The following is a 15,546-nucleotide window of genomic DNA, read 5'->3' as shown; positions in this document are numbered from 1 at the left end:
CACTCACACACACTCACACACACACTGGTGACACGATGGTCTTACCTCGGTCGTGGGACACCCGTTCTACCTCGAATGAGTTGGCTTTCCTGTCAAACAGGAGCACCCCTGCGTCCACGTCCACCGACACGGTCTGCCTGCCATAGCGCAGCATCTTTACCTGGACAGAAAAATAATATTATGAAGTCATCGTCGGTCATGTTTTGGCACAACTTGCTAGTTCTGAAATGATGGAAAGGAGCTGCATTCTGACAGTTTTTAGGTAGAATAGCACTGAAGACGGGTTGGTTTTGTTAGTCAGTCCGCATCATGGTAAGGGGTCATTTCTGCCAAGCTCGGCTCCCCACTCCCCCAAGATGACAACTGACTCGATCGATCAACTCGCCATGCAATCATCCGTAGGGGATGCCTCCCTCCCCCCCTACAATCATCCCCGTCTCATCTCCAGGGTTTCCTGCAGTGTTTTAAGGCAGCCGCCTTAACAACAAAGAGCCACCACCTAAACCATGGGTGTCAAACTCTGGCCCGAGGGCCAAATTTGTCCCGCCGTGCAATTTCATTTGGCCCTCGAGGCAATACCAAATTAACATTAGGTCTGGTCCACCGGTATTATACAGCGGCAGAGCCGCTGTAACACCGCATTCGCCGCTAGTTCCTCATACTTGCCAACCCTCCCGATTTTCCAACCATTCTGCAACCAAGGCTGCAAATAAAAAAGAGGCATTAAATGTTTTATTTAAATTGTATTTAATATACCATTGATGTCTTTCGTTTGTTTTTTGAAAGTTGAATTTTGCACTATTAAGTTATATAAGTATTGCTTGTTCCATATTCATTGTTCAAGCAAATCAGTGTAGCAAACTGAGCAATAATTAACAATTTATTCATGCACTTTCTCTTCCTACTTTTAAGGCTTGAATGTTTGATTAATTCATTATTGTTATTTTATTTTCAAATGTATTATTAGCTTGTGGAAAAAGTTTATTTTGATATTTACCTCAGAAGGCTGCAAATAGAAAAGAGGCATTACATTTTTATTTACATTTTATTTGATATGCCATTGATATTTTTTTATTATTATTTTTATTATTATTATTTGAAACTCGATTTTGCATGTCACTATAAAGTTATATAAGCCTTGCTTGTTTAATATTCAATGCAAAATTTGTTTGGGTCCCTATTAAAAGGTTCATTTGTTCAACCTTGGCCCCCGGCTTTGTTCCATTTAAAATTTTGGCTCACTCTGTATTTGAGTTTGACATCCCTGGCCTAAACTAAAGTCTAAAAAAATAAATACAAATTTGTCCTGTCCAGCTTCTCAGGGTCAGCACATGTGAGCATATGGTCCCACTTTTAACTCTTTTTTTCAAACGCTTATTGCAAACGCTTATTTACAGTAAGTCATTATTTTGACTTAGTAAATATTGACTTACTAAGACTGTGGTGAAGTAGGCCGGCTTCATCGTTTGAAGAAGCCTACAATTTTTGGTTGTGTTTTCCGCTTCTTATGCTGAATGGCAATATACGATATATTTATATATATATCGATATTCTGCGATGAGATGGCGATTTGTCCAGGCTGTACCTCGCCTTCCATAACCCGTAGGAAATGGATGGATGGATGGATTTGCATAGTAGAGTTTAACTTGCACTTACAGATGTAGCGAAGAACTGTAGTTACTGACGGTGGTTTTCTGAACTGTTTCTGAACCCATGTGGTGATATCCTTTACACACTGATGTTTCTGTTTGATGCAGTACTGCCTAAGGGATCGACGCTCCGTAATATCATCGCTTACGTGCAGTGAATTCTCCATATTCTCTGAACGTTTTGATTGTAATACGGACCGCAGATGGTGAAATCCCTAAATTCCCTGCAATAGCTGGTTGAGAAATGTTGTTTTTAAACAGTTGGACAATTTGCTTACCACGCATTTGTTGACAAAAGGGTGACCCTCGCCCCATCCTTGTTTGTGAATGACTGAGCATTTCATGGAAGCTGCTTTTATACCTAATCATGGCACCCACCTGTTCCCAATTAGCCTGTTCCAAATACATGTTTGATGAGCATTCATCAACTATCTCAGTCTTTTTGACCACTTGTGCCAGCTTTTTTGTCGCAGCCATCAAATTCCAAATGAGCTAATATTTGCAAAAAATAACCAAGTTTTCCAGTTGGAACATTATGTTGTCTTTTCAGTCTTTTCAATTGAATATAAGTTGAAAAAGATTTGCAAATCATTGTATTCGGTTTTTATTTACCATTTAAACTACGTGCCAACTTCACTGGTTTTGGGCTTTGCACAAAAGGTGGTACACCCATCCTTCAATTTGCGCTCAATTTGTAAAAAGTTAAGCAATCCTTTCCTAAAAAATGCTAAAATGACAAGACTGGACTATTTTTGATTCTATTGCGAGAGGGGAAATAAAAAACAAAAACTTGCATTACATTTTCATCCAGATTTGATTGATTCCTGGTGATAAAAGACAGTTAACTTGTCACAAAGCTTTAGTCAGTGCAGTGGTTCTCAAATGGGGGTACGCGTACCCCTAGGGGTACTTGAAGGTATGCCAATGGGTATGTGAGATTTTTGTAAAATATTCTAAAAAATAGCAACTATTGAAAAATCCTTTTTAAATATATTTATTGAATAATACTTCAACAAAATATGAATGTAAGTTCATAAACTGTGAAAAAAAATACAACAATGCAATATTCAGCTAGATTTTTTTGTAAACATGTTCTGTAAATATTGATGTTAAATATTTCTTTTTTGTGAAGAAATGTTTAGAATTAAGTTCATGAATCCAGATGGAGCTCTATTACAATCCCCCCAAAAGGCACCTTAAGTTGATGATTCCTTCTATGTGTAGAAATCTTTATTTATAATTGAATCACTTGTTTATTTTTCAACAAGGTTTTAGTTATTTTTATATCTTTCTTTCCAAATAGTTCAAGAAAGACAACAAGCTATCCATACACTTAGGTAAAACGGAATCCATCCTATTTGGGTCCCATATCAAACTTAAGAAGGTCAGTGACTTCACTATAAAAGTGGGTGACATTGTTATCACCAGGAAGTATGAGATCACCTACCTAGGTTCCATTCTAGAGGCTAATCTTTCCTGTGATAAAATGGCAACCAAGGTGATCAAAAAGGTCAACCAAAGAACGAGATTCCTCTACAGAATCTCCTCTCTGGTCAACAAAAGCACCTTGAGGATTCTAGCGGGAACTCTCATTCAACCCTTCTTCGATTACGCTTGCACCTCCTGGTACCCCAGCACCTCCAAAACCCTCAGATCTAGACTCCAAACATCCCAGAATAAGCTAGTCCGGTTACTTTTAGACCTCCACCCCAGATCACACCTCAATCCAACCCACTTCTCCAAAGTGGGCTGGCTCAGGGTGGAGGAAAGAGTAAAACAACTTGCACTGAGCCTAGTCTATAAAATCCGCTACACCTCCTTGATACCGAAGTACATGTCAAACTACTTCCTTAACGTAAATGACCACCATAACCACAACACCAGGGGGAGCTCCACAAACCACGTTAAACCCAGATTCCGATCTAACAAAGGTCTTAACTCATTCTCTTTTTATGCCACATCAATGTGGAATGCACTCCCAACAGGTGTAAAAGTAAGTGCATCTCTATCCTCCTTCAAAACCGCTCTAAAACAACACCTCCAGGCAACTTCAACACTTTACTAATACCCTCCTCCATTCACATCCCATCTCCCCGGATTATAAACAACTCAAATGTACTTCTAATGTATATACTTGTTCTTATGCTATGTGAACTCACTATGTTCTCTGCTGGCTGTACATATCCTACTAAATAAGACCTACACTGTTTCACTGTCCACATTTCTCTGTTGATGCAATTGTTGATGACTGAAGTACTGATATCAACCAAAGCTCCCCATCCCACCCCCCGGATTGTAAATAATGTAAATAATTCAATGTACATACTATGATGATTAACTTGTGTGATGACTGTATTATGTTGATAGTATATATTTGTACCATGAATTGATTAACGTGGACCCCGACTTAAACAAGTTGAAAAACTTATTCGGGTGTTACCATTTAGTGGTCAATTGTACGGAATATGTACTGAACTGTGCAATCTACTAATAAAAGTATCAATCAATCAATCAAACCACTACAAATGAGCAATATTTTGCACTGCTTTACAATTTAATAAATCAGAAACTGATGACATAGTGCTGTATTTTACTTCTTTATCCCTTTTTTTCAACCAAAAATGGATGTCTCTATGTTTCTATCGTGCTCCTTCTACTTGTTACCTTTAGCATATTTCATGCCGTCACTCAGCCTGTCACAATCCTCCTGTTTTGGAAAGGCTAAAAGCAATTTAGGGACAAAAAACACAAGTGTTTGTAACCTGGAAGGAGTGAACCGGCAGCTGCCGATGCCAGTGAGTCTTGGGAGAAGTGGGAAGAATGGCGGTTGGTTCCGGAGGAGGCGGGTTAGGCTGCACTGCCAGATTGTGATTGGTGACTGCGTCTTGGAGGGCCTTAAGTACCTTCACAGGCAGAAGAGCACAAGTAATTGTGGGTGGTCTGTCGGTGAGGGAATGTCACAAACAGATTGACGTCGAAAGAAAAGTGTCCGTACCTTTTTTTCCAGCGAAGAAAGAAGGCTGACCAAGGCTGAAATCTTACACAACAGGTTGTCCACCTCCATGTCTGGACTCTTATTTTTTTTCCCATGCAGATAGTAAAGTCAGAAATGTCTCTTTTTCAATGCACCGTCCCCACTAAATGTAACATACCTGCACATTTGTTTTTGGCAAGGAGCAGCTGGGGTGGTCAAAAACCTTTGCCAGGGTCTCCAGACTTGAGAGTGTCAGGTCGACTTCACTGCGGGAAATAATCAGCAACATGACTTAGAAAATACGTCGTACAAAAGTGCAAACTACGACTATTGTTGAAAATACAAACGTGAAAGGTGTTTAAAGTATGTCAATATTGTGATATTTCGATACTTTGATACTTTTCTCAATAAAGGGAACCATAAAAATGGCATTTTTGGTTGTATTTTAACAAAAAAATCTTAGGGTACATGAAACTTATGTTTATTATTGCAATTTAGTCCTTAAATAAAATAGTGACCATACTAGACAACTTGTCTTTTAGTAGTAAATAAACAAACATTTACTCTTAATTAGTCAGCTCATTGTCATGTCTGTGTGATCATGTTTTGTTTTAGTCATGTTCGGTTTTGTTTTTGGACTCTTTGTGTTACGACTCGGAGTAAGGAGAGGACCCAGATGCAGAGAAGAAGTTCCAAAAAATAAAGCTTTTAGTTTGAAACAACTTTTTACCTCCAATGCAAAAAGTATTTCACAAGAATAATCAACACGCGGAAAAAGAATTCCGAGGATAAACAATTAACTTCAAATCACTCCACAAAAATGAGGAGGACTACTAATCTAAGGAAATTCTAACGAAAAAGAATATTAATGAGAATAAACGAAAAGCGCTCCAACAGGAGGAAAAAACACCAAAACGACCTATATATAAACACTAACTATAAATAACAAAAAAATTACTCAATCAATGAGGAAATAAATTCAAAATTTGGACAAACAAAAACTCACCAATTAGGAAGACGAATGATAACCAAGGACGCTCGAAGGAGGAAAAAGTCAACTCCAAATTACAGCAAAAACTACGGTAACTACGAAAACAGGAGCAAGACAAGGAGCTAATCAAGGACATGGACATGGACGCTAGAAAGGCACAATAGACGAGACGATCTGGCAAAGGACAAACGGAAATATGAGCTTAAATAGGATGTGGGAGTGATGGGGAACAGGTGGAAACAATCAGGAATCAGGGATGATGTCAGACTGGTGAAACAAGAGGAAGGGCCCGTGGTCTGAAACAAGAGGGTAGCTTTTCAAAATAAAACACGTAAATCACAAGACAGAAAAACCAAGACAAGACTTCCCTCATCGCGATGTGACACTTTGTGCACTTTTCTTTGTTTTGTCACCATAGCAACCCATTACTTTCCACCTGTCGAGTCACGCACCTGCTTTCACTGATCATGTCGCTGCTATTTAAGCCGGTCTGTTTCTGTTGTTCGTCCTGCTGACATTACCTCCGTTCACCTCATCCCATGCTACCTTTGTTACTCATACTGTCCATAGTTTTGCTCCTTTCCATGCCACGAAAGTTATGTTTATTCTTGTTACAGTAAGTGTTAATTTGTTTCATTTTCATAGTTTTTGGCCCAAGTGCTAGATTTTGTTTCATTAGTCAAGTTTGTTCTCCGCCTTTGTGCGCGCCTTTAGTTTTGTACCTTTTTTTAATAGCAATTAATACATATGTCCCTACCTTCACGTCTTGCCCGCGGCAACTTTCCTTTGCCTTCTGGAAAAACAAACCCCAAAGTCCACATCTTGACACTGATGTATGCAGTAACAAATTGTGTCATTTATATACCTATTATTTTGTACACATTATTAAGGACAAACTGTAAAAATGAATTATTCATCTACTTGTTTATTTACTGTTAATATCTGCTTATTTTCTGTTCCAACATGTTCGATCTACACTTCCGTTAAAATGTAATAATACTTACTCTTCTCTTCTTTGATACTTTACTTTGGTTTTGGATGATACCACACATTTAGGTATCGATCCGATACCACGTAGTTACAGGATCATACATTGTGAATTAGTGAAGTGAATTATATTTATATAGTGCTTTTCTCGAGTGACTCAAAACACATTTTGCATAGTGAAACCCAATATCGGCCCTGTGATGAGGTGACGACTTGTCCAGGGTGTACGCCGCCTTCCGCCCGATTGTAGCTGAGATAGGCGCCAGCGCCCCACGCGACCCCAAAAGGGAATAAGCGGTAGAAAATGGATGGATGGATGGATGGACACATAGAATGGACCTGCTATCCCCGTTTAAATAAGAAAATCTCATTTCTGTAGGCCTTTAAGCTCATATGTATATCATTTGCGGCATGGAGTCATAAGGAAACAGTACCGAATAAAGCCGTTCTTACGGACCTGTTCAGGCCCTGGCAGGCCACGCCCAGCATACGCTTGAGGTGGCAAAGTGCCGACGCCCCTTTGTGCACGTTGTCGATATCCAGAGGCAGCTCGCTGAAGAAGTAGCCGTTGAGCAGTGAGACCACGTCGCTGGCAGTACTGGACAGAGACGACAGGATACGTTAGACCACCTCCGACACTTCACAACGCCACAACGAGGGATGGCGTACTTTGACGTGTTCAGTTCCTGCAACTTATCCAAGAACACCGCGTGCGGGTCTGGTGTTGCCGGCGGCGGTGTGGTGAAGGTGACTGCGTTGACAGGGGCTGAACTTTGAGGCGTCTTCTCCTCATCTGAAACGCAGCAAGTGTGTTCAAAAGTTGACTGCTATGCAAAACCAACTTGTTTTAATGATGATCTAACGAGGGGTGAACAAAAATATTTGGTTCACATCCGAATAGCGATTCTTACTCGTCCCAATTCTAAATCGGTTTATACTTTTCAAAAAGTCCATCTTGGGCAGCACGGTGGCACAGGGGGTTAGTGCGTGTGCCTCACAATACGAAGGTCCTGGGTTCGATCCTGTCACGGGGAAAAAGTGCAAACTACACACAGAAAGACCCCGTGCCCGGGGATCGAACCCAGGACCTTTGTATTGTAAGGCACGTGCACTAACCGGGAGTCAGCAACTCAAGGCTCTTTTGTTTGAGGACAATTAATGACAAAAACCTGTTAGAACTACCAGTCTTTAATAATTTTGTGTGTATCCTTCACTGATGAGACTATTTGGTGAAAATTATTTTGTCCTACTAATTTCAGCGGTACTTGAACTCACCATAGACTGTGACGAAACAGTTTGTTTACATGTAAAACCTTCCACTCCTTCTTTGCCTCATTTTGTCCACCAAACCTTTTATGCTGTGCGTGAATGCACAAAGGTGAACTTTGTTGATGTTATTGACTTGTTGTGCTAACCAAGCATATTTCAGCCCTTTGAGACACTAGTGATTTAGGGCTATATAGTAAACATTGATTGATTGGTCAGTACATGACTGCAAGCTAATCAATGCCAACATGCTATTTAGCCTAGCTGCGTCACGATGCCTCGTTTGTAGCTATATTTGAGCTCAGTTAATATGCTTTACTTTTATCCTCTTTGTATATAATTTATGTTCGCATGTCTCATGACACCCCACCGCGACTCCAAAAGGGACAAGCGGTAGAAAATGGGTTGATGGATCCGATACCAAGTAGTTACATGATCATACATTGGTCATATTCAAAGTCCTCATGTGTCTAGGGACGCATTTCCTGAGTTTATAAACATAATATAAATAGTTTTTTTAATGTTGTGATGTTGAAAAATATTGATGTACTCATAGTAGTATCGACTAGATACGCTCTTGTACTTGATATCATTACAGTGGATGTCAGGTGTAGATCCACCCATGGTGTTTGTTTACATTGTGACGCCGGTGAGCTATTGTATCCTCCGACGGTGTATAGTGAAGCATGTTTAGCTATTCCTCGTCCTGCAGTGATATTGATACTTGAAATGAACATACTTTATTTGTCGCCATGGAGGCGAGGATTAGTGATTTATTAGTAGCTAAAACACTGCTGATTACTGGTGGCGATTAGACGCTAACGAGCTAGCCATGTCTTAAAGAGTTTCAGTGTTATAGCTTCACCTTTATATTTAGATTTTAAGCCAAAATGCGTCCATTTCCAAAAATTATTCCCGGGCGCGGCCGCCGCTGCTGCTCACTGCTCCCCTCACCTCCCAGGGGGTGATAAAGGGCGATGGGTCAAATGCAGAGAATAATGTCGCCACATCTACTGTGTGTGTGACAATCATTAGTACTTCTCCCTTTTCTGTCTACACACTGTGTCTGCTTGTAAGTACTCAGTGTGCGCGTGCTGCCGAACATGCCCCTCTGGTCGTAAAACCAGGAATGTCACCGAGTGGCGACGACATGCCGTCATGCCTGTTCAAAAAAAATAATTATGGCGAACCGGTACTTTTCAAACAGAGTATAGTACCGTTTTTGATTCATTAGTACTGCAATACAATACTAGTACTGGTATACTGTGCAAGCCTAATAGGGATATTTAAAGTTCAGAGGTCTCACCTGAGCTTTCGTCGCCTGTGTCGGCGTCATGGGGCACGGGGTAAAGCAAAGGGGTGACCAGGCCTTTGTGGGGGTGCTGGTATCCCAAAACAAGGTCTTCCAGAGTCCGGAAGCAGTTGACCTGCACTCCTTGTGTGGTCTGCTAAGGCACACGCACTTCAATCTCAGAAAGATGACGTATCATTATGAATATCGAGCTAAGAGAGATGGATGATCGTTTACTGGAGTCACGACAAGAAAACACAGACAACTTCTCCTTCGGCCCCTTTTAAAAGAGTGCAATAAATTGATTTATTGGTCTCAGTGTCTGTCTGGAACACTTAAAATAGCGCATCATACCCACAAAGATCTCTTGAAATGCAATTAAAAAGGAGTCAAAATGTAATACGAGACAATGAGGGACAAAACGGGGAACCAAAATATCTCAGCGGCTCACTTGGAAAAAAGACAAAGAAGAAAGGAAAGCGTCTTGTGAGCTGAGGGAGCAAAGTCGGGGAAGGGGGGGGAGATGCATGTCTGGGAGTTTGTGCACTGGAGGCAGTGGAAAAACCGAGAGAGAAACCCAGCTGGAAGCAGAACATTTTAAAGCGTTGAGGTGACTTTTTAAAAAAAAAAGATGTTACAGCTAAGCTTGACACTGGTCATGTACACTAAGTTTCTTTCTTTCTGCTCTTTAAAACCATCGACAAAACTCAAAACCAGTGAAGTTGTCACATTGTGTAAATGGTAAATAAAAACAGAATATAATGATTTGCAAATCCTTTTCAAATTCTATTCAATTGAATAGACTGCAAAGACAAGATATTTAACGTTCCAACCGGAAAACTTTGGATTTTTTTGCACATATTAGCTCATTTGGAATTTGATGCCTGCAAAATGTTTACAAAAAAATGGCACAAGTGGCAAAAAAGACTGCGAATGTTGAGGAATGCTCATCAAACACTTATTTGGAACATCCCACAGGTGAAAAGGTGGGTGCTGTGATTGGGTATAAAAGCAGCTTCCGTGAAATGCTCAGTCATTCACAAACAAGGACGGGGCGAGGGTCACCACTTTGTCAACAAATGCGTGAACAAATTGTCCAACAGTTTAAGAACAACATTTCTCAACCAGCTATTGCAAAGAGTTTAGGGATTTCACCATCTACGTTCCGTAATATCATCAAAAGGTTCAGAGAATCTGGAGAAATCACTGCACGTAAGCGATGATATTACGGACCTTGGCTCTCTCAGGCGGTACTGCACCAAAAAGCGACATCAGTGTGTAAAGAATATCACCACATGAGCTCAGAAACACTTCAGAAAACCACTTTCAGTAACTACAGTTGGTCGCTACATCTGTAAATGCAAGTTAAATTCTACTATGCAAAGCGAAAGCCACTTATCAACAACACCCAGAGACGCAGCCAGCTTGGCTGGGCCTGAGCTCATCTAAGATGGACTGGTGCAAAGTGGAAAAGTGATCTGTGGTCTGACAAGTCCACATGTCAAATTGTTTTTGGATACGGTGGAAGTCGTGTCCTCCGGACCAAAGAGGAAAAGAACCATCCGGACTGTTATGGGCGCAAAGTGGAAAAGCCAGCATCTGTGATGGTATGGGCGTGTATTAGTGCCCAAGGCATGGGTAACTTACACATCTGTGAAGGCACCATTAATTCTGAAAGGTACATACAGGTTTTGGAGCAACATATGTTGCCATCCAAGCAACGTTACCATGGACGCCCCTGCTTATTTCAGCAAGACAATGCCAAGCCGTGTTACGACATCGTGGATTCGTAGTAAAAGAGTACTAGACTGGCCTGCTTGTAGTCCAGTTCTGTCTCCCATTGAAAATGTGTGAAGTCTAAAATACCACAACGGAGACCCCGGACTGTTGAACAACTTACGCTGTACATCAAGCAAGAACGAGAAAGAATTCCACGTCAAAAATGTGTCTCCTCAGTTCCCGAACCTTTACTGAGTGTTGTTAAAAGGAAAGGCCATGTAACACAGTGGTAAAAATAAAAAATAAATTGTTTGCAATGTGTTGCTGCCATTAAATTCTAAGTTAATGATTATTTGCTAAAACAAATGAAGTTTCTTTGTTGGAAGATTAAATATATTGTCTTTGCAGTCTATTCAATTGAATATAAGTTGAAAAGGATTTGCAAATCATTGTATTCTGTGTTTATTTACCATTTACACAACGTGACAACTTCACTGCTTTTGGGTTTTGTAGTAGAGGTTGTAATCAGACGAAATGGACTGGCTGCTTATTGTGCGGAGTGCACACACAACAATAACAATACATAAGCACACGCCCACCAGCCAAGGACCTCGTGTGGGGCTAGAATGTGTGACACATGAAAACAAGTCTTCTCACAGCTGCTGATCTCATCCTACAAGCATCCAACCACACACGGCACACATGCCAATGGAGCAGCAAAGTTGCTGGGAACCTAACAGAGGACCTTCTCTTCTTCTCCTGACAACACACATTGTCTCATGCCATCTTTGTTTCCCAACTCAGGACATTTGTGTCAGTCTTACATAATCGGGGGAACGTTCTCACCTGGACTGCCAGGAGACCGTCGTCATCGGGAAGGATGCGATACGTATGAACATGGCGCTGGAACCTATGGAAGAAAGACAACTATAATGTGAAATCTGAGATTAATCACAGGTGAATATACCGAACAACTAAAAGGCCACAATACACAAAAAAGGTTCACAAGGACCATAATGGCAACCAAAAGTTGTCACAGGGACATTTTTACCACTGTGTTACATAGCCTTTTCTTTTTAACAACACTAAGTAAACGTTTGGGAATTGAGGAGACACATTTTTTTAAGCTTTTCAGGTGGAATTCTTTCCCATTCTTGCTTGATGTACAGCTTAAGTTGTTCAACAGTCCGGGGTCTACTTTAGGCTTCATAATGTGCCACACATTTTTAATGGGAGACAAGTCTGAATTACAGGCGGGCCAGTCTAGTACCCGCACTCTTTTACTACGAAGCCACGCTGTTTTAACACGTGGCTTGGCATTATCTTGCTGAAATAAGCAGGGGCGTCCATGATAATGTTGCTTGGATGGCAACATATGTTGCTCCAAAACCTGTATGTACCTTTTAGCATTAATGGTGGCTTCACAGATGTGTAAGTTACCCATGCTTTGGGCACTAATGCACCCCCATACCATCACACATGCTGGCTTTTACACTTTGCGCCTAGAACAATCCAGATGGTTATTTTCATCTTTGGTCCAGAAGACACAACGTCCACAGTTTCCAAAAACAATTTGAAATGTGGACTTGTCAGACCACAGAACACTTTTTGCACTTGGCATCGGTCCATCTTAGATGAGCTCGGGCCCAGCGAAGCCGGCGGCGTTTCTGGGTGTTGTTGATAAATGGTCTTCGCTTTGCATAGTAGAGTTTTAACTTCCACTTCCAGATTTAGCGAACAACTGCAGTTACTGAGAGTGGTTTTCTTAAGTGTTACTGGGCCCATGTGGTGATATCTTTTACACACTGGTGTCGCTTTTTGATGCAGTACCGCCTGAGGGACCAGATGTCCATAATATCATCGCTTACGTGCAGTGATTTCTCCAAATTCCCTGAACCTTTTGATGAAATTACGGACCGTAGATGGTGAAATCCCTAAAGTCCTTGCAATAGCTGGTTGAGAAATGTTGTTCTTGAACTGTTGGACAATTTACTCACACATTTGTTGACAAAGTGGTGACCCTCGCCCTCCCGTCCTTGTTTGTGAACGACTGAGCATTTCACGGAAGCTGCTTTTATACCCAATCAGGGCACCCACCTGTTCCCAATTAGCACGTTCACCTGTGGGATGTTCCAAATAAGTGTTTGATGAGCATTCCTCAACTTTCTCAGTCTTTTTTGCCACTTGTGCCTGCTTTTTTGAAACATGTCGCAGGCGTCAAATTCCAAACGAGCTAATATTTGCAACAAATAACAACGTTTTCCGTTTCAAACGTTAAGTATCTTGTCTTTGCAGTTTATTCAATTGAATATAAGTTGAAAGGGATTTACAAATCATTGTGTGAATGTGAGTGTGAATGTTGTCTGTCTATCTGTGTTGGCCCTGTGATGAGGTGGCGACTTGTCCAGGGTGTACCCCGCCTTCCGCCATATTGTAGCTGAGATAGGCGCCAGCGCCCCCCTCAACCCCAAAAGGGAATAAGCGGTAGACAATGGATGGATGGATGTATCAGGCTCAAACACTGATGCCATCTACTAAACAAGACAAAAGGCAAAGAATCAAACAGAGACAGACTTAAATTTGGACTCAGAATCTGAGGAGAGACATGTCCACTGTACACTCTCTGTACAGTCTACACCAAGCTCTGCCCCAAGACCGTACTCATCCTTCTTTATTTGACCCCTTACATCCCTGCTTCCTCAGGGATGTGGGTCGTGACCAGCGTGGCCTTCGGTTCCCGAACAGTTCAAAGAAAGTTCCATAAAATTGTTCAAAGAGTGTCCCATAAAATAGATCAAAGAAAGAATTCGTAAAAATACTTCAAAAAGAGTTCCTGTGGAAGTTGGGCAGATTATGCCATCTGTCCGCCTGGAAGTCCAAGTGGAGTTTTACGAGCATTCTTCTTGGAAGGTTTCAGCCTTTTGTCTTCTTGTCCGGAACACAATGTAATACAAAGTTTTATTTGATAATTTACACAGCATTTTTCTGACACATCGTATTCTGTTTTTATTTACCATTTACACAATGTGACAAATTCACTGGTTTTGAGGTTTGTAAAGAAACATATACAGAGTCCTTCTGCGTAAATAACTCATTTTGCAACATCCGTATCTGCGGCTGCACTTAAAATGCAGAGTAGTTTTATATTGCACGAATAAAGTACAGTATCATATTGTATGAATGTTTACACTGTCATTCAACATCCAGCAACAGTTTGCTTTACAAAAGCAGATTTTTCTGCAACTCCACCTAATGTTACGGCCAGTGAGAGTACACCGCTTAGTACAAAAGTACGGATCAAACTCCCAAATGCGCCCAAACCCCAAAATAGCCTAAATGAGAGAATAGAGAAGAAGGTTGGGGGACAAGGGAGCGGTACGGGCGGCCCAGCTCAGTTTTCAGGAATGCATCTGGCGCGGGCTGAGGACCAGTCAGCATAGTGTGGTCACCGGAGCTCCCGCCCTCCTCCATGGGGCCCGGGGGAAGAAAGAAGGAGTGTGATGGGAAACGGGGAATCTGGAGCCAAGGCTTTTTAAAAACTGGCCGGGATGGACGAGCCCATGCGTCAGGAGAAGTCAGGTTCTTGTGACGGGCCACAGTAGCACATCTGCTGTCGGACCGTCTTGTGGTTGTCGGGGGCGGGGGAGTGAACCCTAGGAATAATCTTTTCAGGCGGCAGAAAAGTTGAGTGAGTGACTAGTTTGAAATCCTTACAGGGCTTATAAAAACATGGCTTTCGCGAACCCGCCTCCTCTATTAAACTAGAGCAGTTTTACAAACCTTGTTTCCATATGAGTTGGGAAATTGTGTTAGATGTACCGTATTTCCTTGATTTGCCGCCGGGGCGCTAATTCATTTAAAACCTCTTCTCACTCCTGCGCTTATTCAAGGCATGCGGTAAAAGTAAGCAGGCGCTAATAATTTCAAAACCTGTTCTCACCCCAGCGCTTACCAATGGCATGCAGTAAAAAACTGAGAGTGATAAAAAAAATGAAAATAATAATAAATTCTTGCGGTTGAGGACCACTGCTCTACAACATCTCATCGCACCCACCTTTACACCAATCTTTCTGCGTGCCGGCCGGACGCATGCATTTCACTGCTTCTAATACGAGATTGCAATGCATACTTGGTCAACAGACACACCTTATACACTGATGGTTGTAATATAAACAACTTTAACACTCTTACTAATATGCGCCACACTCTGTGAACCCACACCAAACACATTTTTGGAGAACATCGGCTCTGTAATACATTATAAACGCAACATGACAACTACCCACAATGCCATGCATCCATGACTCTTGGCTATGTTATACACGCGCCCCCAACCCCGCCCACCTCAACCAACGCACGGAGGGGGGGTTTGGTGCTAGCGGGGTGTATAATATAGCCGGTAAGAGTCATGGGTGCATTGCATTCTTTGTATCCGCGGACCGGTCAACGCGTAATAATTTGTCCCGCGGCCCGGGGGACAAATTAATTTTTATTTTATTTTTTTCCTTTGTCATGAAAAAGGGACGTTTTTGTCATAAAAAATTGAGTTTTTTGTGGTTGGTGCACTAATTGTAAGTGTATATTGTGTTTTTTATGTTGATTTAATACATTTTTATTTATTAATTTTTTTTTTTAAATAAAAATGAATAAAAAATTATTCTGCGGCCCG

The 15,546-nt window shown here is 41.3% G+C and overlaps 1 protein-coding gene across 2 annotated transcripts in view; it reads right to left on the bottom strand.

Moving 5' to 3' along the window:
- Positions 1-15,546, bottom strand: part of inppl1b (inositol polyphosphate phosphatase-like 1b) — a 73,105-nt gene that overhangs the window by 48,562 nt on the left and 8,997 nt on the right. The window contains exons 2-9 of one of the 2 annotated variants that reach the window (XM_061900301.1): positions 11,724-11,787; positions 9,174-9,315; positions 7,271-7,394; positions 7,059-7,199; positions 4,802-4,889; positions 4,645-4,722; positions 4,412-4,552; positions 46-160 (exon numbers count right to left, since the gene is read on the bottom strand). In XM_061900301.1, coding sequence (XP_061756285.1) covers positions 46-160; positions 4,412-4,552; positions 4,645-4,722; positions 4,802-4,889; positions 7,059-7,199; positions 7,271-7,394; positions 9,174-9,315; positions 11,724-11,787 — 893 coding nt within the window. The remainder of the gene's footprint in view (positions 1-45; positions 161-4,411; positions 4,553-4,644; positions 4,723-4,801; positions 4,890-7,058; positions 7,200-7,270; positions 7,395-9,173; positions 9,316-11,723; positions 11,788-15,546) is intronic. The other variant, XM_061900302.1, reaches the window with a different exon arrangement.

This window comes from Nerophis ophidion, linkage group LG05, assembly GCF_033978795.1.
Source record: "Nerophis ophidion isolate RoL-2023_Sa linkage group LG05, RoL_Noph_v1.0, whole genome shotgun sequence".
Taxonomy (NCBI): Eukaryota; Metazoa; Chordata; class Actinopteri; order Syngnathiformes; family Syngnathidae; genus Nerophis; species Nerophis ophidion.
Note: the sequence above shows the minus strand (reverse complement) of the source record. Positions and strands in the feature narration are given on the sequence as shown.